This window comes from Aethalodelphis obliquidens, unplaced genomic scaffold (genome assembly GCF_003676395.1).
Source record: "Aethalodelphis obliquidens isolate GAN/ISIS:26980383/991018 unplaced genomic scaffold, ASM367639v1 scaffold24, whole genome shotgun sequence".
Classification (NCBI taxonomy): Eukaryota; Metazoa; Chordata; class Mammalia; order Artiodactyla; family Delphinidae; genus Aethalodelphis; species Aethalodelphis obliquidens.
In genome coordinates this window covers 58,509-77,955 of record NW_020837968.1, presented here as the reverse complement: position 1 = coordinate 77,955, position 19,447 = coordinate 58,509, and the positions used below count along the sequence as shown (strand labels likewise).

The window sequence follows — 19,447 nt, the reverse complement described above, 5'->3', positions numbered from 1 at the left end:
TATTGTTAATTTTCCATATGCTTGGAACATTGAGCGATTTCTTTGTCTTCAGAGACATGCTAAAGAGCCCTTTGATTGTATTATTTATTTTCATGTTTTTTACATTAGATCAACGTTTCTCAACCTTTTCTTTATTTTCACCCCTCACCTTTTTGGACATTTTTTCCCAATTATGCCCCCCACCATGAAATTTTAATTCCGTAGATCCAGTGTGTCTGTTTAGGTATCATATGTATATCTGTGCTTAGAGAGAGTAAGACTTTGTCACCCTCTCTCTGAAGAACCAATTTTCACCTCCTTGGAAAATTGACAAGGGTATCAGCCCTGTCAAGAATGCATGCATTAGACCTTTTAGACCCGATTTGATCATATAGATTAATGGTTCAGAGCTTGGGTTATAGTAGGATAACTTGGAGAATGAATTCTGGCTGCTCCATTAATTACCTATGTGAACCCCTGTCAATTTCTTAAGCTTTCTAAACCTACTTTCCTTCATGTGTAAAGTGGGAATACTAACATTATTGTCCTCATGCGGATTAAATGAGAATTAAACGAGGTGGTTCATGCAGTATATTTAGCACATATTGTTCAGTATTTTAACTATTATTATATTAATATATCACAATCTTACAACTTCCGTGCTGTTCGATTTGAACTTAAGACTTGAAATATCTAGCTCTTCTCTTTTCCCATTTTTAATACTGACTGCCTCTGGAGGGAAAATGTAACTTCTAGTCACATGGGATAAAATACCTGTAGATCTCCACAGCTCCTAAAAGCTAATTGGAAAGAATACTTCTTAGTGTGTGTGTAATTATGTGCAAAGTATTACAGTGGACTTACATGGTAACTTGAACCATAGATTACTATTTTATTAAGTAATTCTGGATTTTATTTTTAGATATTTGATTTAATGGACGCCAAAGCACGTGCTGATTGTATCAAAGAAATAGATCTCCTTAAGGTAAATAACAAACGAACTGTTGACTGTTTTGAACATAACTGAGTAGGTTGATAAAAGTGATTTATTAAATATCACACTTAAAAACAAAAAGATTTTTGAGATACAGCTTATGCTGCACCGATTTCAAGTAACATATAAGTTTGAAATCAATATATTGAAGAATCCAGTTACCTTTTGGATTTACTGTACAATAATTTAATTGGAACATTTGGTAGGATTAGGTTTTTTGTTGTTGTTGTTGTGGCCTCTCCCGTTGCGGAGCACAGGCTCCAGACACGCAGCCTTAGTGGCCATGGCTCACGGGCCCAGCCGCTCCGCTGCATGTGGGATCCTCCCGGACCGGGGCACGAACCCGCGTCCCCTGCATTGGCAGGTGGACTCTCAACCACTGCGCCACCAGGGAAGCCCTGGTAGGATTAGCTTTTTTCCCCCATTTCAAACTAGAAGATAAATAAAATAGACATAAAACATTGAAGAAATTTTTTCTCGATGATCCCAGTTAGACATATTCTAAATGTTAAGTAATGTAAATGCATATTAGCATTATCTCAGGGTATGGTATATTGAGAATGTGGACTGATCCAAATGGCTCACGTTTTAAAAATAATATTTCCATGTTTTTTGCAGATGTAGAAAGGGTGGTGTATGGAGTATGTCAGAATTAGCTTTTCAGTTTCTTATCCACTCAAAGAATAGGACTGACATTTCAGTTACCGTCACACTGCATTTATTATAGTGAGATTTCTTTTGAGGAATTCAGTGGTTTATGTTATATTTTTAACTTTTGGATAAAAGTTGGGTGATTTTTATGCCATCCAGTTTTGTTTGTGCCTGAAGTGAATCAGATCTATTCAAAAAGATAAGAGTAAGATCAGATTGAACCGTGCTTTCCACTGTTCTATTTGTTGTTATTTCCTGGGACATGAAGTGACTGCTTTAATAAACCTTTGTTAGAGAAATAATATATCATCATAGAAAATGTGGGAGGAAAACCTTTAAATAGAAAGAAGAGAAGAAAATCCTGTGTATACTCTTTGGGATCATTCTTGAATAAGTTTCTTTGAGGAATGATTTTTCTTATGTTACCTTGCTTAAAGATTGAATGAAAAGATTGTACAAAAAGACTGTAAATGTTTATAGACTTACGAATATATTTCTACAAGGTGAAAAATTTTTAAGGTAATTTAATAATCAACCCCGTAGATAAGTTCAGAATATTTATATTATTTGATGTAAAAGTGATATTTAGATACAATATAGTAGATGCCAGATTTTTACCACTGGCTGGAGTTATACTAGGATCACCCTTAACTTCAAAATAGTAGTGAAAAGGAATACTTTACTTAACATTGAGTGGCCTTAAATGACATTTATCATTTTGAAGGATATAATTTTTAACAATTGGTGATTTAATTTAGTCATTCGTTTATATGCATGTATTTATATATTTGGTCATCATAGCAATACTTTAAAAAATTTTAAGTGTATAATTTACTCTATTATTTCTAATAAAAATATTAAAATGAAAATGATGTCTAGTTTTACTTTCAATAAGTATAATACTTATTTCAAAATTCACTAGATTAAAGAAAAATATAGTCATGTTAAGATTTCTGTAACTTAAAAATGAAATGCAGTAACTAACTTTATTCTTAAGTTACGAAACTGTGACTCTTGGGAATTTACAGTAAGAAAACTTTTTGATGCCTGTTTTTTTTCTTTTTCCCAGCAACTCAACCATCCTAATGTAATTAAATATTATGCATCATTCATTGAAGATAATGAACTAAACATAGTTTTGGAATTAGCAGATGCTGGTGATCTATCCAGAATGATAAAGGTAAGGTTTGTTTTTTTTTTTTAAACTGAAGATTTATTTTTTCTAATTGAGTTGTAGGTTAAAAATATAGGCATGTTAGCTACTTTAAAGACCTCAACGTGGTGCTTAACATACGGTAGCCCTGTAATAAGTGGTAGGCAGTAGTGATGATTATGATTATGAAGCTAGATACCTGGTGAAGTCACACTGGATATGTGAACACTCCGAGACCAACCTGGAAATAGACCGAGGGCCCGTCTTCTGTAAGCTGAAGTTATAGTTTTGCAGCTTGATTTCTCCAGCCAGAGCACCCTCAATCCTGCACCTCTGGACATCAAACAGAGGGACCAGTGGGAAATTGTAGAGCAGCCTGACCTGGATTGTCCCTGCTCCTGGGAGGGATGCTCAGAGAAGAAAGTGGGCCTTAGATTCAAAGTTGCACATCAAACCCTGATTTGACCACTTAAAAGTTATTTCTTTTCTAAGGGCATATTAATTGGGTTTAAGTTCAGCTACGAGTTATAGAAACTGCCAAATAACAGTAGGCTAAAAACTGCTTATACTTGGGCTTAACTTAACTTCTTTTTTTTTTAATTTATTTTTTTGGCTGCATCGGGTCTTAGTTGTGGCATGCGGGATCTTTCATTTCGGCACGTGGGCTCCTCGTTGTGGTGCGCGGGCTTCTCCCTAGTTGTGCTGTGCAGGTTTTCTCTCTCTAGTTGTGGCGCACAGGCTGCAGGGCGCATGGGCTCTATAGTTTGCGGCATGCGGGCTCTAGTTGACGCACGTGAGCTCAGTGGTTGTGGCACGCGGGCTTAGTTGCCCCGTGACATGTGGGATCTTAGTTCCCTGACCAGAGATCAAACCCATGTCCCCTGCACTGCAATGCAGATTCTTTACCACTGGACCACCAGGGACTTACTTAACTTCTGTGTGCCATATTTTTTCCAAAACAAAATAATAATAGAACCTACTTCATAGGGTCGTTTTAAATGATTAAGTAATTGATAATTTACTAAGAACTTAGAAGAGTGTCCCACGTATAGGAAGGCTATGTAAATGGAAGTTGTTGCTGTATTATTAGTGTTATTATGTATATTTCTCTGTTGCATAAAATTCTGGGGCTAATACGGCAGTTCTGATCTCAAATTCTCAGAGACCAAGCCTGTTTACAGCTGATCAAGTCGTAGGCATGAAGGGAGAAGGGTACTGGCTGGCTGTATCTAAGGCACATCACTGGATGCTGCCACACACTGTTTTCCGTTTCATCCCATTGGCCAGAATTTCATCTCATGAACGTGTGTAGATGCAGGGGAGGCTAGCATGTGTAGTCTTCATTTGGCTGTCCATGTGTGAGCTAAACTCTTACTCTGGAAGCTGAATTGAACAGTGTGGAAATCAGCAAAGACCAACGAAATGAGAAGAAGCGAGAGCTGTTCATTCTGAGCCTGTTCCAGCAACGGAGTCAACCACTGTCACCAGCGTGTTGGCAGAGATTCTTGGGCAGGTAGAGGAGGAGGGACTCTTTATAGTGGATAAAAGAGGAGGCTTCGGTTGTGACCTGATGGGAGGCCACTGACACACAGAAGCTGTTGGTGAGCTCACTCCAAGTCGGGCATCTTAGGTGACTGGCGAGGCTGTGTACTTGGCTTTCTCTGGTTGGTCCTAAGTTGGAAGCAAGGATGAAAATTGGGGAAGCTGTCAGTTACTAAGTCCTGGCCATTTGGGGCTGTTACAGAAGTTACTGTTCAGCTTACTGGATTGTCACTAGAGAGAGCAGTCTGACCTCCTCCGAGTCTGATGGAGCAGGCTGGCTTCCCGGGCTGCTTGTTAAAGATGGAAGGTTGGTTTCCTGGTCAGGTTGCTGGGGACTGTGGTTCAGAGTTCTGTTTTTATATGTGGTCTGGCCGTTGTCTGTTTGTATATTCAGTCTCTTAACAGATACCTGAGCACAACCAGTAATCTCTGCTACATGGAGTTCTTGTAAGGGGTTTTTAAAAACAGTGTTAGGTGCTTTGTATGCATTATCTTGTTTCCTCGTCAGAAGAATTCTTAGAGGTAGTTTTGACACTTAGAGAAGATAAGTATCATTACTAATAAATAGAAGAACTGTATTTGAAGTTAGGTTTGTCTGATGTAAAAACCCATGTGTTTTTCTTTAGTGGCCCTTAAGAATTTTTGTATCACAAAACTCCTTTGAAAAATCAGATGAAAACTCTTGACCTTCTGCCCCGGAAAATGCTGGTGCATACACAATTTGCATTCCGTTCCAAGCCCTTTGCAGATGTTCTGATCAAGGTGTTTGTGGGTTTACTAGCAGTAGCTGAGAACCCTGCTCTCCAGTGTGAGTTCAGTGTCAGCCACTTAAATTCTCATTACTTAACTTCTCTTAGGGTCAGTTTCCTCATTTGTAAGATAGAGACAGTTTTGAGATTGCTTTCTAAATTATAAAAACGCTACATAAAAGGAGGATAACATTCCTGCTATCACAGAATGCTATCAAGCTGACTCTGTTTAAAGTCCTGTGGTAGGATGACACACTTCCCATCAGTTACCTGACTTGCTGTTGTAGGGACGTCCCACCACTACCACAGATAGCTAACCACCAATTAATTTGCAGTGTCTGCAAATTAATTAACAATAAAAAAAATGTAGTCTTCATTTTAGAAAGAAATGCAAATACACAAATGGAAAATCTTACAAAACAGCTCTATCAAGATGAGACTCATAAAAGCTCATGTAAATAATCCTTACAAGAGAGACAACTAAGATAACATTCTTTGCTTGAACCTTTAGGTACAAGAGTTATTTAATTACTTATAGTGCAAAGGAAAGAGGGCAAATCCCTACTGGGCAAATGCCTGCTGAAGCAGATGAAAGAAACAGACAATTTCAGTTACAGAGTCTTGCCCTAGATTGAGAGCTTGATGATTTAGGGGCTTGATTGCCTTTTAGAGTTTTTGCTCTTGTTCAATCTGGTTTTCTTCCTTTGCTGCTCCTACTTTACACATAAAGGTTGCTGTTCCCGGCCTAATGCCAAGGCATGCCTGGGCCTATGACATTTACCTTGGAAGAGTACGCCTATCCTTTCACATTTGAGAAAACTAACTCAAAACCAGAGTGCCTTACAGAAGCCCTGTTATCTCCATCTTCAGCAGATTCAGATTTCTTCGGCCCGTGAGGAAGGAAGAATTTGTCAGTGTGATCTTATATTTATTGTGGTGGTGAACTCAGCTCCATATTCAAACAGACTTGCCATCACTTGACATTATCAAGGAAATTTTTAATCAGCTGACCCTGTGGATCTAGTAAGATAGATTCAGAAGAACAGAACTCTGGTAACGAGTAGTAACTTACCATTATAGAATGGATAGCTATACCCTTAGTCAGGGGCTACTGATTAAAATTTGAAAGTATCTATCACGTAAAAGACTATTTAGGGAACTTTTTATAAAAATAAAATATATCAACTGATTCCTAGTAAGTTACAAGCTTTTAGAGCAACATAGTGTATACTTTGGTAGAATACTGGAGTGGTTCTTCTTGACAGGATTAGTGCTATCATTCCTCCATCCTCACCCGTAGGCTTTACTGTGTAAGCCTTTAATGATCCTGTCCTTTGTTAGAGCCGCCATCAGTTTGCCTAGTCAAGATAGAAGACATTCTTGGGTCTGGTTTTCCAGATCCTCTTGGAGCTGCACTTCTAAAGGTTGAAAGTAATACTATCAAGTCTGTAGATCTTACAGTAATCTCAGCATAATGACCATAACAGAAAGTTTGACTAGTGTTCAGAATAGAAATTTTGACTAAGCAGATTCACATAAGTAGAATGTCTTCATATCCTGATTATAGTCACGTATGCCTTTTGCAGTATGATATTTTAGACCTGACCAAATACCTAATTGTACTGGGAGGGAATAATTTAATAACTTGGGAGGATCTGACCTGTGAGATCTCTCCTGGTCCTTCATCAAACAGAATTACTCTGATTATGGATTGATGCATTTCAACAGAACACATAGTTGTGGCTTTTCTCTCCATTTGACTTAGTAAGCGTAGTGTTTCTTATTTTTTTAAATATAAATTATCTCTAATTACTTTTCTCAAATGGTGAAAGCCTTAACTTTCCTCCCTGCATTTCCATCTCCCAGATAAACCACTGACTTTTACGTGCATAAAACCTTTCCAACTTTATTTTGTATCTTTACACACATACACACACATACAAAAATATATACTGATTGATTATGTATTCTTTCTCAGACGCATCACAGTGTATTTAATTATTGCTTTATTATAGACAGTTGGACTGTTTCCATCGTTTAATTCTTACAGAGAAAGCTCCAGTACAAAACCTTGTGTATTTCAATACAACAGTACCATACACACTGTACTTAATAGACAGTTACACAGATTTCTGTAAATAATATTGCTGACCAATAGGGTATATGCATCACAGATACTGCCAAATTGTTCTCTCAAATAGTTACACCAATTTGTAGCCTTAAAGAAAATAACACTCTTTAATTTGTTTATTTACTGGACATTGTGTGCTGTACGCCTGGCTTATGGCTTCTTGGAACTTGTCTAGGAGAGAGGCATTTAACTGACACTTATAGAAAACTGTGTAACTGGAGTTGTAATAAGTTTTGTAAAGGAGTAGGATAGATTAGAATGGTAGTTTGTAACAAGACAGCCAAATCTAGACAGACTGGGAGCTTCTGAGGGTGATAGAGGACTCTAAGCAGTGATGCTATGGTGATAGAGGACTCTAAGCAGTGATGCTATGGTGATAGAGGACTCTAAGCAGTGATGCTGTGGTGATAGAGGACTCTAAGCAGTGATGCTATGGTGATAGAGGACTCTAAGCAGTGATGCTGTGGCCTTGATTTAACGACTTAATCTTAGTGATCGAGCTGCAGTTTCCTTAGGTATGAAATTGGGTTAATAATACCTGCCTTATAGTCTTACTATGAGGGCTAAATAATATATAGATATTTTATTTTTGTAGGCATATGTACAGATGTGTGCACATACTTAAGTATTATAATTACATGTGCCTATCTGAATGTGTGCTATCTACTCGATAGGTACTGGAACGTTCTTTATTCTGTTTAAATACTCCGGTCACCCCTTCTCCCCTCTCCTCTCACACTTCACAGATGGCAGCCTGCCTCCTCTTTCACAGGAGGAAGGGGACGTCATCTTCCTCCTGTGAACGGACGTCATCAGTCAGGATGCCATCACCTTCCCGTGGCCGAACCTGCTGGAGCAGCCTGGCCCTTCACTCTTCTCTCTTCCTTCTCTCCTGTCTCCGTATTCCTTGTTGGACAGAAGGGGTTGTGTGTGTTGCCACCTGGATTCTTTGTTCTTTCTCTACCCCGATTCTCAGAAACCTTAGTTATCTACTCCCCATCCTGGAGGCATCTGCTGGGTCCTTCTAACGCCACTTGAACATGCTCAGGTCACTGTTACCTTAAACACGTTCACACGCACACACGTGCATTCACACACGTCCCGCCTTCATGCATTCATTGATTTATCCGAGAACCGTATGTCTAGTGGGCAAGACAGAATGATAGGGCTTCCCTGGTGGCGCAGTGGTTGAGAGTCTGCCTGCCGATGCAGGGGACACGGGTTCGTGCCCCGGTCCGGGAGGATCCCACATGCCGCGGAGTGGCTGGGCCCGTGAGCCGTGGCCGCTGAGCCTGCGCGTCCGGAGCCTGTGCTCCGCAACTAGAGAGGCCACAACAGTGAGAGGCCCGCGTACCGCAAAAAAAAAAAAAGACAGAATGATAGGCGAGTGGAAATGCAGTATGTCAGACGTCAGTCAGTACAGTGGAGAAAAAGGAAATCCGGTTCAGAGGAGGATGTTGCTGCTCTAAACGAGATGATGAAGGGAGGCCCTGCTGAGTTCAGTCCTGCCACCCCCGCCTCTGCCTGGCTTTCCCTTCCCACTGCCCGAGTTCTGTTTGTCTCCACAGTCAGACACTCACTCCTGACCTGGCTTCAAACACACCACAGGGCATGGCTCTCGAGTGGCCCGTGTCATTCAATCCAGTGGCCGGGTCCGGTTCTTGTTCTGCTTGATCCTCAGCCGCCTTTGCCTCTGCTTTTCCTACCCTCCTTAAAAGACTCCCTCTATGGCTTGTTGAGTCCCAAAGTGCCTTGGTTTTCTTCCTGCCTCTCTGGAGACTCTGATGCTTCTTGACTGAGTCATTCTCTTCTTCCTAGTCTTTAATGACGGAGTTTTAAAAGTTTCAGTCCTGGCTTTTTTTGCTTTTTGCTTTTCCCTCCCTTCCCAGTTGATCTTGTTTGTGCCAGTGGATCAGTTACTCTCTAGGCTCGTGTTGATCCAGTTTCTTGTCTGTAGCGTGGAGCTCTGTCTGAATCCTGAGAACATGCGATTCCCCACGTCTACACGGGGACCCGTGGTTTCCCTCATGGAGGCTGCCCCCGGCTGTCCGGGGCGCACGCTGGACCCCAGCAGTCTTCTCGGACATTCTTTCTCTCTTACCTCCCCTTCTCAGTCTGTCACCGAGTTCTGTTTACTTTCCTTCTCAGTGTCTCTCAGATTTCTCCACCCAGCTCCGTTTCCGTTTCTCTCCCTGCTGAGTGAAGGACTGTCACCTCTCACCTGGAACATGAGAGCTTTTTAACTAATCTCCCAGCATCCAGGATCCACCCCTCAAATCTATTCTATTTCTCCATCAGTCTTTAAGAGAAGTGAGGAGGGAGAGAAAAACAAAGAAAGAAAAACCTCTGCTTTCAAACCTTCCTAGAGTTAGTTTCCCATTGAGGTAAAGATAAAGATGTTTGACGAGACGTACAGAGCCACGTGTGATCCAGAACATAGACTCTTGGAGAGAGGAACCCTCCTCTGCGTCGTGTCCTCACGCACCCCTCGTGCTGAGGACAGAGCCCTGCACACAGTAGGTGCTCAGCAAACCCTTGCTGTAGAATCTGCCCCGCCTCCCCTCCCAGGCCGCAGCAGCGGCCTCTCAGTTCTTCTTCAGGGCAGTCGAGCATCAGCTCCCGCTGCCCCAGGTGCTGTGCCCCCCAGGCTGGCTGGGCTTATGTCTGTCTGTCCTTCGGCTCTGCTCAGACATCACTTTCTCAGGGATGGTTTTCTTTGACCTGTAGACGGCTTTATGCTCTTAATACTCCTGGCATACTCTTCTCTCAGTGCTTCGTAAGACATTCATGCATTTATTGGTGGGATTATTTTCCTGATGTCTGGATTTCCCATTTGACCTAAAGCCCTGCTGAGTACAGGGACTGTGTCTGCTTCGCCCATCAGCCTGCCTTCATTTTCCAGGGAGTACCTGGCTGATAGTAGAAACTCAATAAATGTGTGGACAGTGTATGTATAACAGTTGATTGTCTCACCTCTGTTCCACTCCTCTGTTCCAGGGGTCCATCAGTAAACATGGGTGGTGGTATGACAGGCACATGTTTCCTACTGTTTCATACTCAGGTCCCACGAGGAGTTGCTAAGATATCGAGTGGTATGTGGCATGAGAGGAGACAGTGTTCTGATACAGGAAGGGGGTTTTTTGGCCCTAAGAAATTCTAAAATTGCTTTCTAACCACTTTGATTTGTGTTATAAGCCAGTCTTTATAAAAGAGACCACATTATGGAAAAAATCATAGGAACTTCTTTATGAAGGAACATGACAGTGACTTAGTGCTTTATAAAGGACAGCAGTAGATACTTGAATTGTAAAAAACGTGATTCATTTCTTTATGGTGAGTAATATTGTAAATCATTGTTCATCACAACAATATATTTCACTGTCTCAACTCTTCAGCTTAATTGGGGTAGAAGAGGAAATATAGCTCCTGGTCTGTATTCTAGAAATGAACCTCTGGATAGCACTGCATCAAAGATTTTTACAAGTAAATAATTAATTGGTTTAGAGCAGGCTGACAAATATAATTAAGCAATTTATAGTGGAAATATTCAGTATTTCTCTAATTAGTGACAGAGGAATACCTGAGGCTGTGGTCAGATGAAATACTTCCCAGATGAGTTTTAAGATAAAAGGAAATCCAGAATTTTTCATCATATATTTCTTTATCATCAGTAATCAGAATTTTAAAGGAAAAGACTCTTACAAAAAGTAACAGTTGGATTATAGTTTACCAAGTTGTGATGATATATATATGCTATACATTTTCTTTATTGTATCCTAAATTGGACCCAATACATGTTCCATTTTGTAGTATGCCTTATTAATACTATTTATGTCACTTTTCTGTTGCTAAGAAACATATTTGGTGATGGAGACAGTATAGAGGAGATAAGAGACTAATCTCGGAAATATGTAAACTAGAGCTTTGTTTATTACACTTTGTCAGTAGAAATATTGCTAAAATATATTAAAATTTTCATAGCCTATTTTGCCAAAATATAGTTTATTTTTTGAACTATTTATAAGTTCCTATATAATTGCCTATTAGAAAGTCAGTTTGAGACAGATAGAAGAAAATATAAGTGCATATATTTAACATTATGTTTTTTAAAGCTGTACTTTACTAAAATATCAGTAAAACAAGATATAACCCAACATAAAAAGTCTCATGAAGGGAAACTCAGAAGTTTGTTATCTGCCAAAAAATTGTCATACCACACCGCACTGGCTAAGAAGGAAGTAAATATTATTCTTACAGATTTCTTTTTAGTGAAATATGAAATACAAATAATTTAAATTGAACTCTGTTTTGTGCCAAGAGTTTGGCACAATTTCAAATAATTAGTTAAGGCTATCTCTTTTTTCCCCTCCAGTTTTATTGAGATATAATTGAGATACATCACTGTATAAGTTTAAGGTGTACAGCATAATGGTTTGACTTACATGTAATATATTGTGAAATGAATATCACAGTAAGTTTAGTTAGCATCCATTAGCTCGTATAGGTACAATAAAAAGAAAATGCAAAAAAAAAAGGGGAAAAAATGGTTTTATTCTTGTGATGGGAACGCTTAGGATTTATTCTCTTAACAACTTCCCTGTATATCAGACAGCAGTGTTGACTGTAGCCATCATGCTGTACATTGCATCACTAGTACTTACTTATCTTATAGCTGGAAGTTTGTACCTTTTGATCATCTTCCTCCAGTTCCCCCTCCCCCCTCCCCTGCACTTCTGGCAACCACAAATCTGATCTCTTTTTTCTATGAGACTGTGTGTGTGTTTGTGTGTTTTTTATTTAGATTCCATATGTAAGCGACATCATGCAGTATTTATCTTTCACTTAGCACAATGCCCTCAAGGTCCATCCATGTTTTTGCAAATGGCAGGATATCCTCATTTTTTATGGCTGAATAATACTCCATTGTATATGTACCACAACTTCTTTATCCATGTACTGATTGATGCACACTTAGGTTGTTACCATGTCTTGGCTACTGCAAATAATGCTGCAGAAACATGGGGGTGCAGATATCAAGTTTGTTTTCATTTCCTCTGGATATATTTCCAGAAGTGGAATTGCTGGATCATATGGTTTTATTTTTAGTTTTTTATTTTTAGTTTTACTTTTTTGAGGCTCCTCCATGGCAGCTACACCAGTTTACAATCCCATCAACAGTGTACAAGGGTTCCCCTTTCTCCACATCCTGGCCAGTATTTGTTGTCTCTTGTCTTTTTTTGATGGCCATTCTAACAGGCATGAAGTGGTATCTTATTGTGGTTTTGATTTGCATTTCCATAATGATGTTGAGCATCTTTTCATGTACCTGTTGGCCATTCATATATCTTCTTTGGAAAAATGTCTACTCAGGTCTTTTGCCTGTTTGTTAATTGGATTATTTGGGGGATTTTTGCTATGGAGTTGTGTGAGTTCTTTATATATTTTGGATATTAGCCCCTCATCAGATATATCGTTTGCAAATATTTTTTCCCATTCTGTAGGTTGCCTTTTCACTTTTTGATTGTTTCTTTTGCTGTGCAGAAGCTCTTTAGTTTGATGTCATCATACTTGCTTATTTTTCATTTTGTTGCTTATGTTCTAGGTGTCATATCCAAAAAATCATTGTTAGGGAGCTTTTTCCTATGTTTTCTTCTAGGAGTTTCATGGTTTCAGGTCTCACATTTAAGTCTTTAATTCATTTCGAGTTAATTTTTGTGAGTGGTGAAAGATAAGGGTCTAGTTTTATTCTTTTATATGTGGATGTCCAATTTTCCCAGTACCATGTATTGAAGAGACTGTCTTCTCCCTATTGAGTATTCTTGGCTCCCTTGTCAAATATTAGTTGACTGTAAATCCTTGGGTTTATTTCTCAGCTCTCAATTCTTTTCCATCGATCTATGTGTCTGTTTTTATGCCAGTACTATACTGTTTTGATTACTGTAACTTTGTAATATAGTTTGAAATCAGGAAGTGTGATGCCTCCCGCTTTTTTCTTCTTTCTCAGGATTGCTCTGGCTGTTTGGGGTCTTTTGTGGCTCCGCATAAATTTTAGAATTGTATTGTCTACTGCTGTGAAAAATGCCATTGGAATCTTAATAGGGATTGCATTGAATCTATAGATGGCTTTTGGTAGGATTGACATTTTAATAATATTAATTCTTCTGATCATGAACATGGGATTTCTTTCCATTTTTTTGTGTCTTCTTCCATTTGTTTCATCAATATCTTGTAGTTTTCTGAGATTGTTCACCTCCTTGGTTAAGATATTCCTAAGTATCTTATTGTTTTTGATGCTACTGTAAATGGAATTGTTTTCTTTATTTCTTTTTCAGATAATTCACTATTACTGTATAGAAACATTACTGATTTTTATATGTTAAATTTTTATCTTTACTGAATTCGTTGATTAGAACTAATGGTTTTTTGGTGGAGTCTTTAGGATTTTTTACTTATAAAATCATGTCATCTTCAAGTAGAGACAATTTTACTTCTTCCTACCCGGTTCTAATGCCCTTAACTTGTTTATTTTCTTGCCTGATTGCTCTGGCAGGTTCTTTCAGGGCTGTGTTGAATAAGGGTGGCAAGAGTGGCTCCCGTGTCTTGTTCCTGAGTTAGGCTACCTCTTATTTGTAATATATTTAGATATAGGCTGTGATTTTGGATTGTCAACTGTGTATTTTCTACATTGTTACCACCTGTGTGGTATTTCTTTTAAATTTTGTAGGAGCTTTAAGACTCTTCCTTTATACAGACATAATGTTAATCTTTTATACTGATTTTTTTACTGTGTTTATAAATGCACTTTGTATTAGTTTTTAATTGCTAATTATCACAAACTTAGCTTAAAGAAACACAAATTTATTATCTCACAATTTGTGGGGGGGGGGTCAGTGAGTTCACATACTGGTTTGTGGGTTCTTTGCTCAAGGTCTTAGAAACTGAAATCAAGGTGCCAGCTGGGCCTGTGATCTCATCTGAGGTTTAGAGCTTTCTTCCTTGTTCACTGATTGTTGGGAGAATTCAGTTCCTTGCGGCTGTATGATGGAAGTCCCTGCTTTCTTCCTGGCTATCAACTGGGAGCCGTCTTCGAGGCCACATGGCCCTCTCTGCTGTGGCAGTTTGCTCCCTTAAGGCCAGCAGGAGAGTCTCTCTGGCTTTGAATCTCTCTGACTTCTTTGAAGGGTTTACCCGATTAGGTCAGGTTCACCCAGGATAATCATCCTGGTGATTATCTCAAAAGTAGCTGATTTAGAGCCTTAATTATGTCTGCAGAATCCTGTCACATAAGATAACCTAATATGGGGGTGATAGTTCATCACATTCACCACCCAGCTCACACTCAAGGGGAGGGGATGGTGCACCAGGACTTGAGGATTTTGAGGGGTGAGGTATGTCTGAGAATTCTGCTTACCACAAACTTTGATAAGTTAGCTAAAACATGAAGTGTTTTGGAGATAATTATTATCTTCAAATATTATAACGTGTAAATCTTGTTCGCCTTCTTGGTGTGGTTGTTTTTTTTTTGCATTTGCAGACATATTCTTATCTGTTCTTATCCAAATTTAGAGGCTGTACTGGAAATAAAATCACTTAGAAATGTCTTTTACACTCTTGACCTTTGGATCCTTGAAGCAGTAAAATCTCCCCAGCAGCACCATCTATCTTTGCTGACTCTGATTTATGGTTTAGAGGATACAGACACTGTCCATTTCAGCATCTGGCATAAAGTGTGCAGCCCAAGCCAGACCACAGGGAGAATTGCCAGCGATTCCAAATGCAGTCTGTTTCCTGCTGAATCTCTGGTATACGATTGCTATCTTATTTCATACATGACTTTAGAATTATTCAGAAGTCTTAAGGTTACAGATTAGCGGTGCTATCTGAAAAAACTATACAGAATTGAATATTCTATACATAGGTACCTACCTACCTACATCATGCATGTACACCTGTGTGTGTGTAACCACGTAGATTTATGTCTGTGTGGTATGTATATGTAGGTGTGTTATACAGCATTATTTTTACAGAAGCAGTGTTACTGATAAAGTATCCCTTGGGTTTTCTTTGATACCTGAGAAGTTTGGTAATAAAGTAGTATTGAACTTAGGGATTTTAATAAATTGAAAATTATGTACCATAATGGCCGTTATGTCGTCCTGTGAGCATAATGAAAAAGTGGTGTGTAAGTTTTGAACTATATTTACTTAGGAAAAAATAAGAAGATAATTTTCAGGGAACTTTTTGCTCCTTCTATTTGAAGGTAATATTGATTGAAAGCTGCCTTTATAAACCATTTACCACCACGAGCAGTAGTGCTGGTAGCTGTAGACAATTAAGTAGAGAGAAGAGGTACGGACTTCTGTCCCATTTTTCTTTGTTCAAATTTCTACTGAGAGACTTTTATTGTCTCATTATTGTTTTGCTGTCTTCCTTGTCCATTAAGAATATTGAAATATCTTTCTAACTCTCTTACTATTGTCTGGTTTAACATAACTAGAAAGAATTCATCAGAGGCAAGTGTTGCCCTCTCTGCTTGTGACCTTCCATGTCGTCCTAAAGATGGACTTCCTGCTTTTTCATCTCACCACCTCTGTCTCTAGTCCTCTAATGCAGTAGAGACAGCATCTTAAGTATTTCCAAGTATTTTCCCATGAATTTTAGGAACATGGAAGCTTCTCTTAAGAATTATCAACGTGGCAGCAATGCAGGCATCATTCCTTGTAGTAATTCTGATGCATTCATATCTTTTTCATTGATTTTTTAAAATATCCTAAGTTTCCTTGACACTGATGTATGAACACTTAGAAGGCAACTTTTCAGGGGGAAAAATATTGTGACTTTATAGGAGCTTATTTTTCTTGTTTGCTAAATAAGGTCTTTTTTTTCCCCCAAGGCTTAATTACTCAGAAAAAATATCTTATCTGTTTCACATTTTCTACCATAAGATAAAATGTGTTTTCCACTTCCATTATTAACCTATATGATTTTGACTTTGGGGAATGAATGGATTACATTGATGTTCTATTAAATTATAATTAGAAACAGCTGAGTACACTTAGCAGCTTTTCTAACATTTATAGGAAAGGAAAAAGACAAGTAGAGCTTGGATGAGAAATGTTTTATCAAAGAGGATAAAATTAGATGCAGATGATAAGTATTTTTAGTGATCTCCTGACTGCCAAGCCCATATTACTTGCATCTTCTAAGCAACTTAGGATACCTAAATTTTATTCTGAGTGCCAAGGGTGAAAATATTCACACATTGCAAATTAGTATCACATACCAAAATTCTAATTGAGACATAACTATTTTATGCATTTATATAATTCCCAGAATTGGTGTATAGCAAATACTTGTACAGTTTAGTCTGTTGACACCTTCTTATGCCTTTGGAATAAAAATATTTCCATAGAAAGATTGACATAAAATAAAAATCACACTTAGAACTGTCAGTAACACTTTTAGAAGCATCCTGTCTTTTCCATCACCCAGTCCCTGTGCATTTGATTCTTTGAAATAACCACTGCAAAATATCATCTTATAAAAATGCATTATACTTAGAGCAATGTTTGGGAACATAACATCCCTTCTGTTGGTAAATGGTTGACCTAATTACAAGGTCAGTTACCTTATAATTACCTAATTACAAAAATTTGACCTGTTATCTCATGTGAAGGCCATTTATAGCATTAACTGGACCTATGGGGATCTCAGAGGTATTAGGATTGTTATTTTTGCTTTGTTTTTATCAGCTGGAGATTTAAAGGACAGGACATACTAGTAAAATTTGTTATTTTTAAGTGTGAAAATGTGCCAATCAGGCATTTATTATTTGTGTTTTATTTGTAACTGAGATACTTTAGAGGCAGCAGGTGCCACACAGATCATCTCCAAGCTCTGTTTAATATAGTGAGGACACAGAGGCCCAGCAAGGTTAAGCGGCTTCTTCAAGGTCACACAGCCATTACTGTCAAGAATCAGGTCTGTTATTAAAGGCGCATATGGATTCTGTGAGTGGCACATGAAACATCTGATGACACCCCCAAGCAGGAAATAGTTCCTCATAGTGAACATAAATTACTTACTTCCTCCTGTGAGATACTTGGAAGAGATGGAAAACAGCTGATGCCTGCAATGCCAGTTCTCATATAACTTCATTATTTCTTGTTATTTAATTACCATTTCTCCTAATTTTCTTCAAGAATGACTTGCCTGACAGGATTGTTATTTGTTGTTTTTTTGGTTTTGTTTTTAACTACAGCAGTATGTTGTTTCCAAAGGATGCTTGGTATATGGTTCCCAGGACCAGCACACAATCGTGGGTCCCCTTGTTGACAAATGACTAGGAATTTCTAGGTGGCAGAACAGAGCATTACACTCAGTGCAGGGCCCTGCATGAATGTATGGGCCGCACACCTGTGAAGCTGGCACTCTGGTTCTGGGTGTTTTGTCTGAAACTTTCTTGTTAAAAAATTAATATACCAAACTACGGGCTTAAATATTTTGATACACTATAGAGATTAACTTTTTTTTTTGATCCAACAAGATAAATTTCTGTTCTTTCTCTGTTGATGAGTTTATGCTGGGTAATACTGTTAAATTTTTTTCCCAAGATTTCCTGAGGAGGAATGCTAGAGTTATAAAACTTAGAAATAAATGTATGTGCTGTTTGGAGTAGCGGTGTCTAGATTCAGGAACCAAGTGACCCCAAAACTGATACTTGATAAGCAGTGCCCACTATGTAATTTGGTCTGGGGCATTTAATTTGTAGGAGGATGTTTGACAATTTAAAAAAAAGATGTGACTATTTTCCAAAAATCTTTGAATGGAAGCAGCTTGCATCAGCTAGCCTCTTTTATATTAATACACATCATTCAGTGACATTGCACATGTTTTACCAGGGATGCTGAATTTCACCTAAGTGAGATGCTGGTAATCTTTTTACACATAAATGAGAATATAATATAACCTGATGTTTGTATATGCATTTTACATGTACCCTGGCTGCCTTTTTTGTTACATCTTTTCTTTTGATGTGAATAATGTTCAGTGTATATTTGAATAATGTTGATGGAGATAGAAAAATATGCTTTTAAAGTAAACAATATTTGAAGCTTTGCATAGAAAAAAGATGAACGTACCTTTGAAAAAAGACTAAATAATAATTCTGTCCAAGTGGTTAGGTATACCTGAGTGCTAATTTCTGTCTTTTCATGATTTTTTAGATACTTTATTTTCAGATATAAAAAGTTAAAATTCTATTTTATAACATAAATATAGTAAAAATGACATATCCTGTAATATCCAGAAATCTTTATTACTACTAACGTTTAAAAATTATTTATTGCTTTATTAAAAACTTACCACATGACAAATAAATGTACATTTTTTATTTCCGTGTATTGGTATTAGATTTTTTCCAAATCTAGAGCTGAATATTTATGTGGGACTGTCTTCTTTCGAAAGAAAGATAGGATTTTTGAACAGTAATGCTATTTAACTGGATAATTAACTTTTAAAAGATATGTATATATTAGAATAAGTTAAGAAAAGGTGGTTCTTTTTTTTAATACATTGGCATTTTGTAAGTTCCTCCTTTGTAGTGCTAATATAAATTTTACCAGTAGTAAAAAGAATTCAAATTTGTATTGCCTTTTTTCTGTTCATCCTCTTTTTAAGAGATAGCCAACAGTGCCACCATCAGAACAGACAGCCTTTTCTCATCATAAGTATTGGTTTCCTCAAAAAAAAAAAAAAAAAAAACAAAAAATCTACACTGAAGGATGGTTGAAAAACTGCATGTGTTTAAACAGACACATAAAAAATATTGGGAGATAACCAATGACGTAATGAAACTGCTTTTGATTTATTTTACGATCCAGTCAAATTCCTAAAATTATTCTTCAGAAACATGTTAGTAATTTAGATAGTTACATTTGGCCAAGTCATTCCGTCTCGGTAGCATTATATTGATGCCAGTTTATTGTTATCACCTTTAATTTGTTATTGAAAGAAACGATCCTAAACAAGAATATGAAAACATGAAAATAGACTGTCTTGGCCTGGTTACATCTTCCATTTTGAGGGCAATTTTTTCATTCTGCCCTTTCCTTTATATATGACTTATTTTTTAATAATGGAACTTTAAAGGTAAATTGTCAAGTTAATTATAATTACGGTGGTTTCAGAATCTATATTAAAGCATAAGATTCTTCTTTCATGGTCTGATACTTACATGATACGGTATA

General features: G+C 37.8%; 1 protein-coding gene across 15 annotated transcripts in view; it reads left to right on the top strand.

The window, feature by feature from the left end:
- Positions 1 to 19,447, top strand: part of NEK7 (NIMA related kinase 7) — a 149,538-nt gene that overhangs the window by 81,133 nt on the left and 48,958 nt on the right. For all 15 annotated transcript variants that reach the window (XR_003436118.1, XR_003436117.1, XR_003436119.1 and 12 more), the window contains 2 exons: positions 902 to 964; positions 2,694 to 2,804. Coding sequence is in view for 11 of the 15 variants with exons in the window: in XM_027122117.1 (XP_026977918.1) it covers positions 902 to 964; positions 2,694 to 2,804 (174 nt within the window). In the remaining 4 variants the exon portion in view is untranslated. The remainder of the gene's footprint in view (positions 1 to 901; positions 965 to 2,693; positions 2,805 to 19,447) is intronic.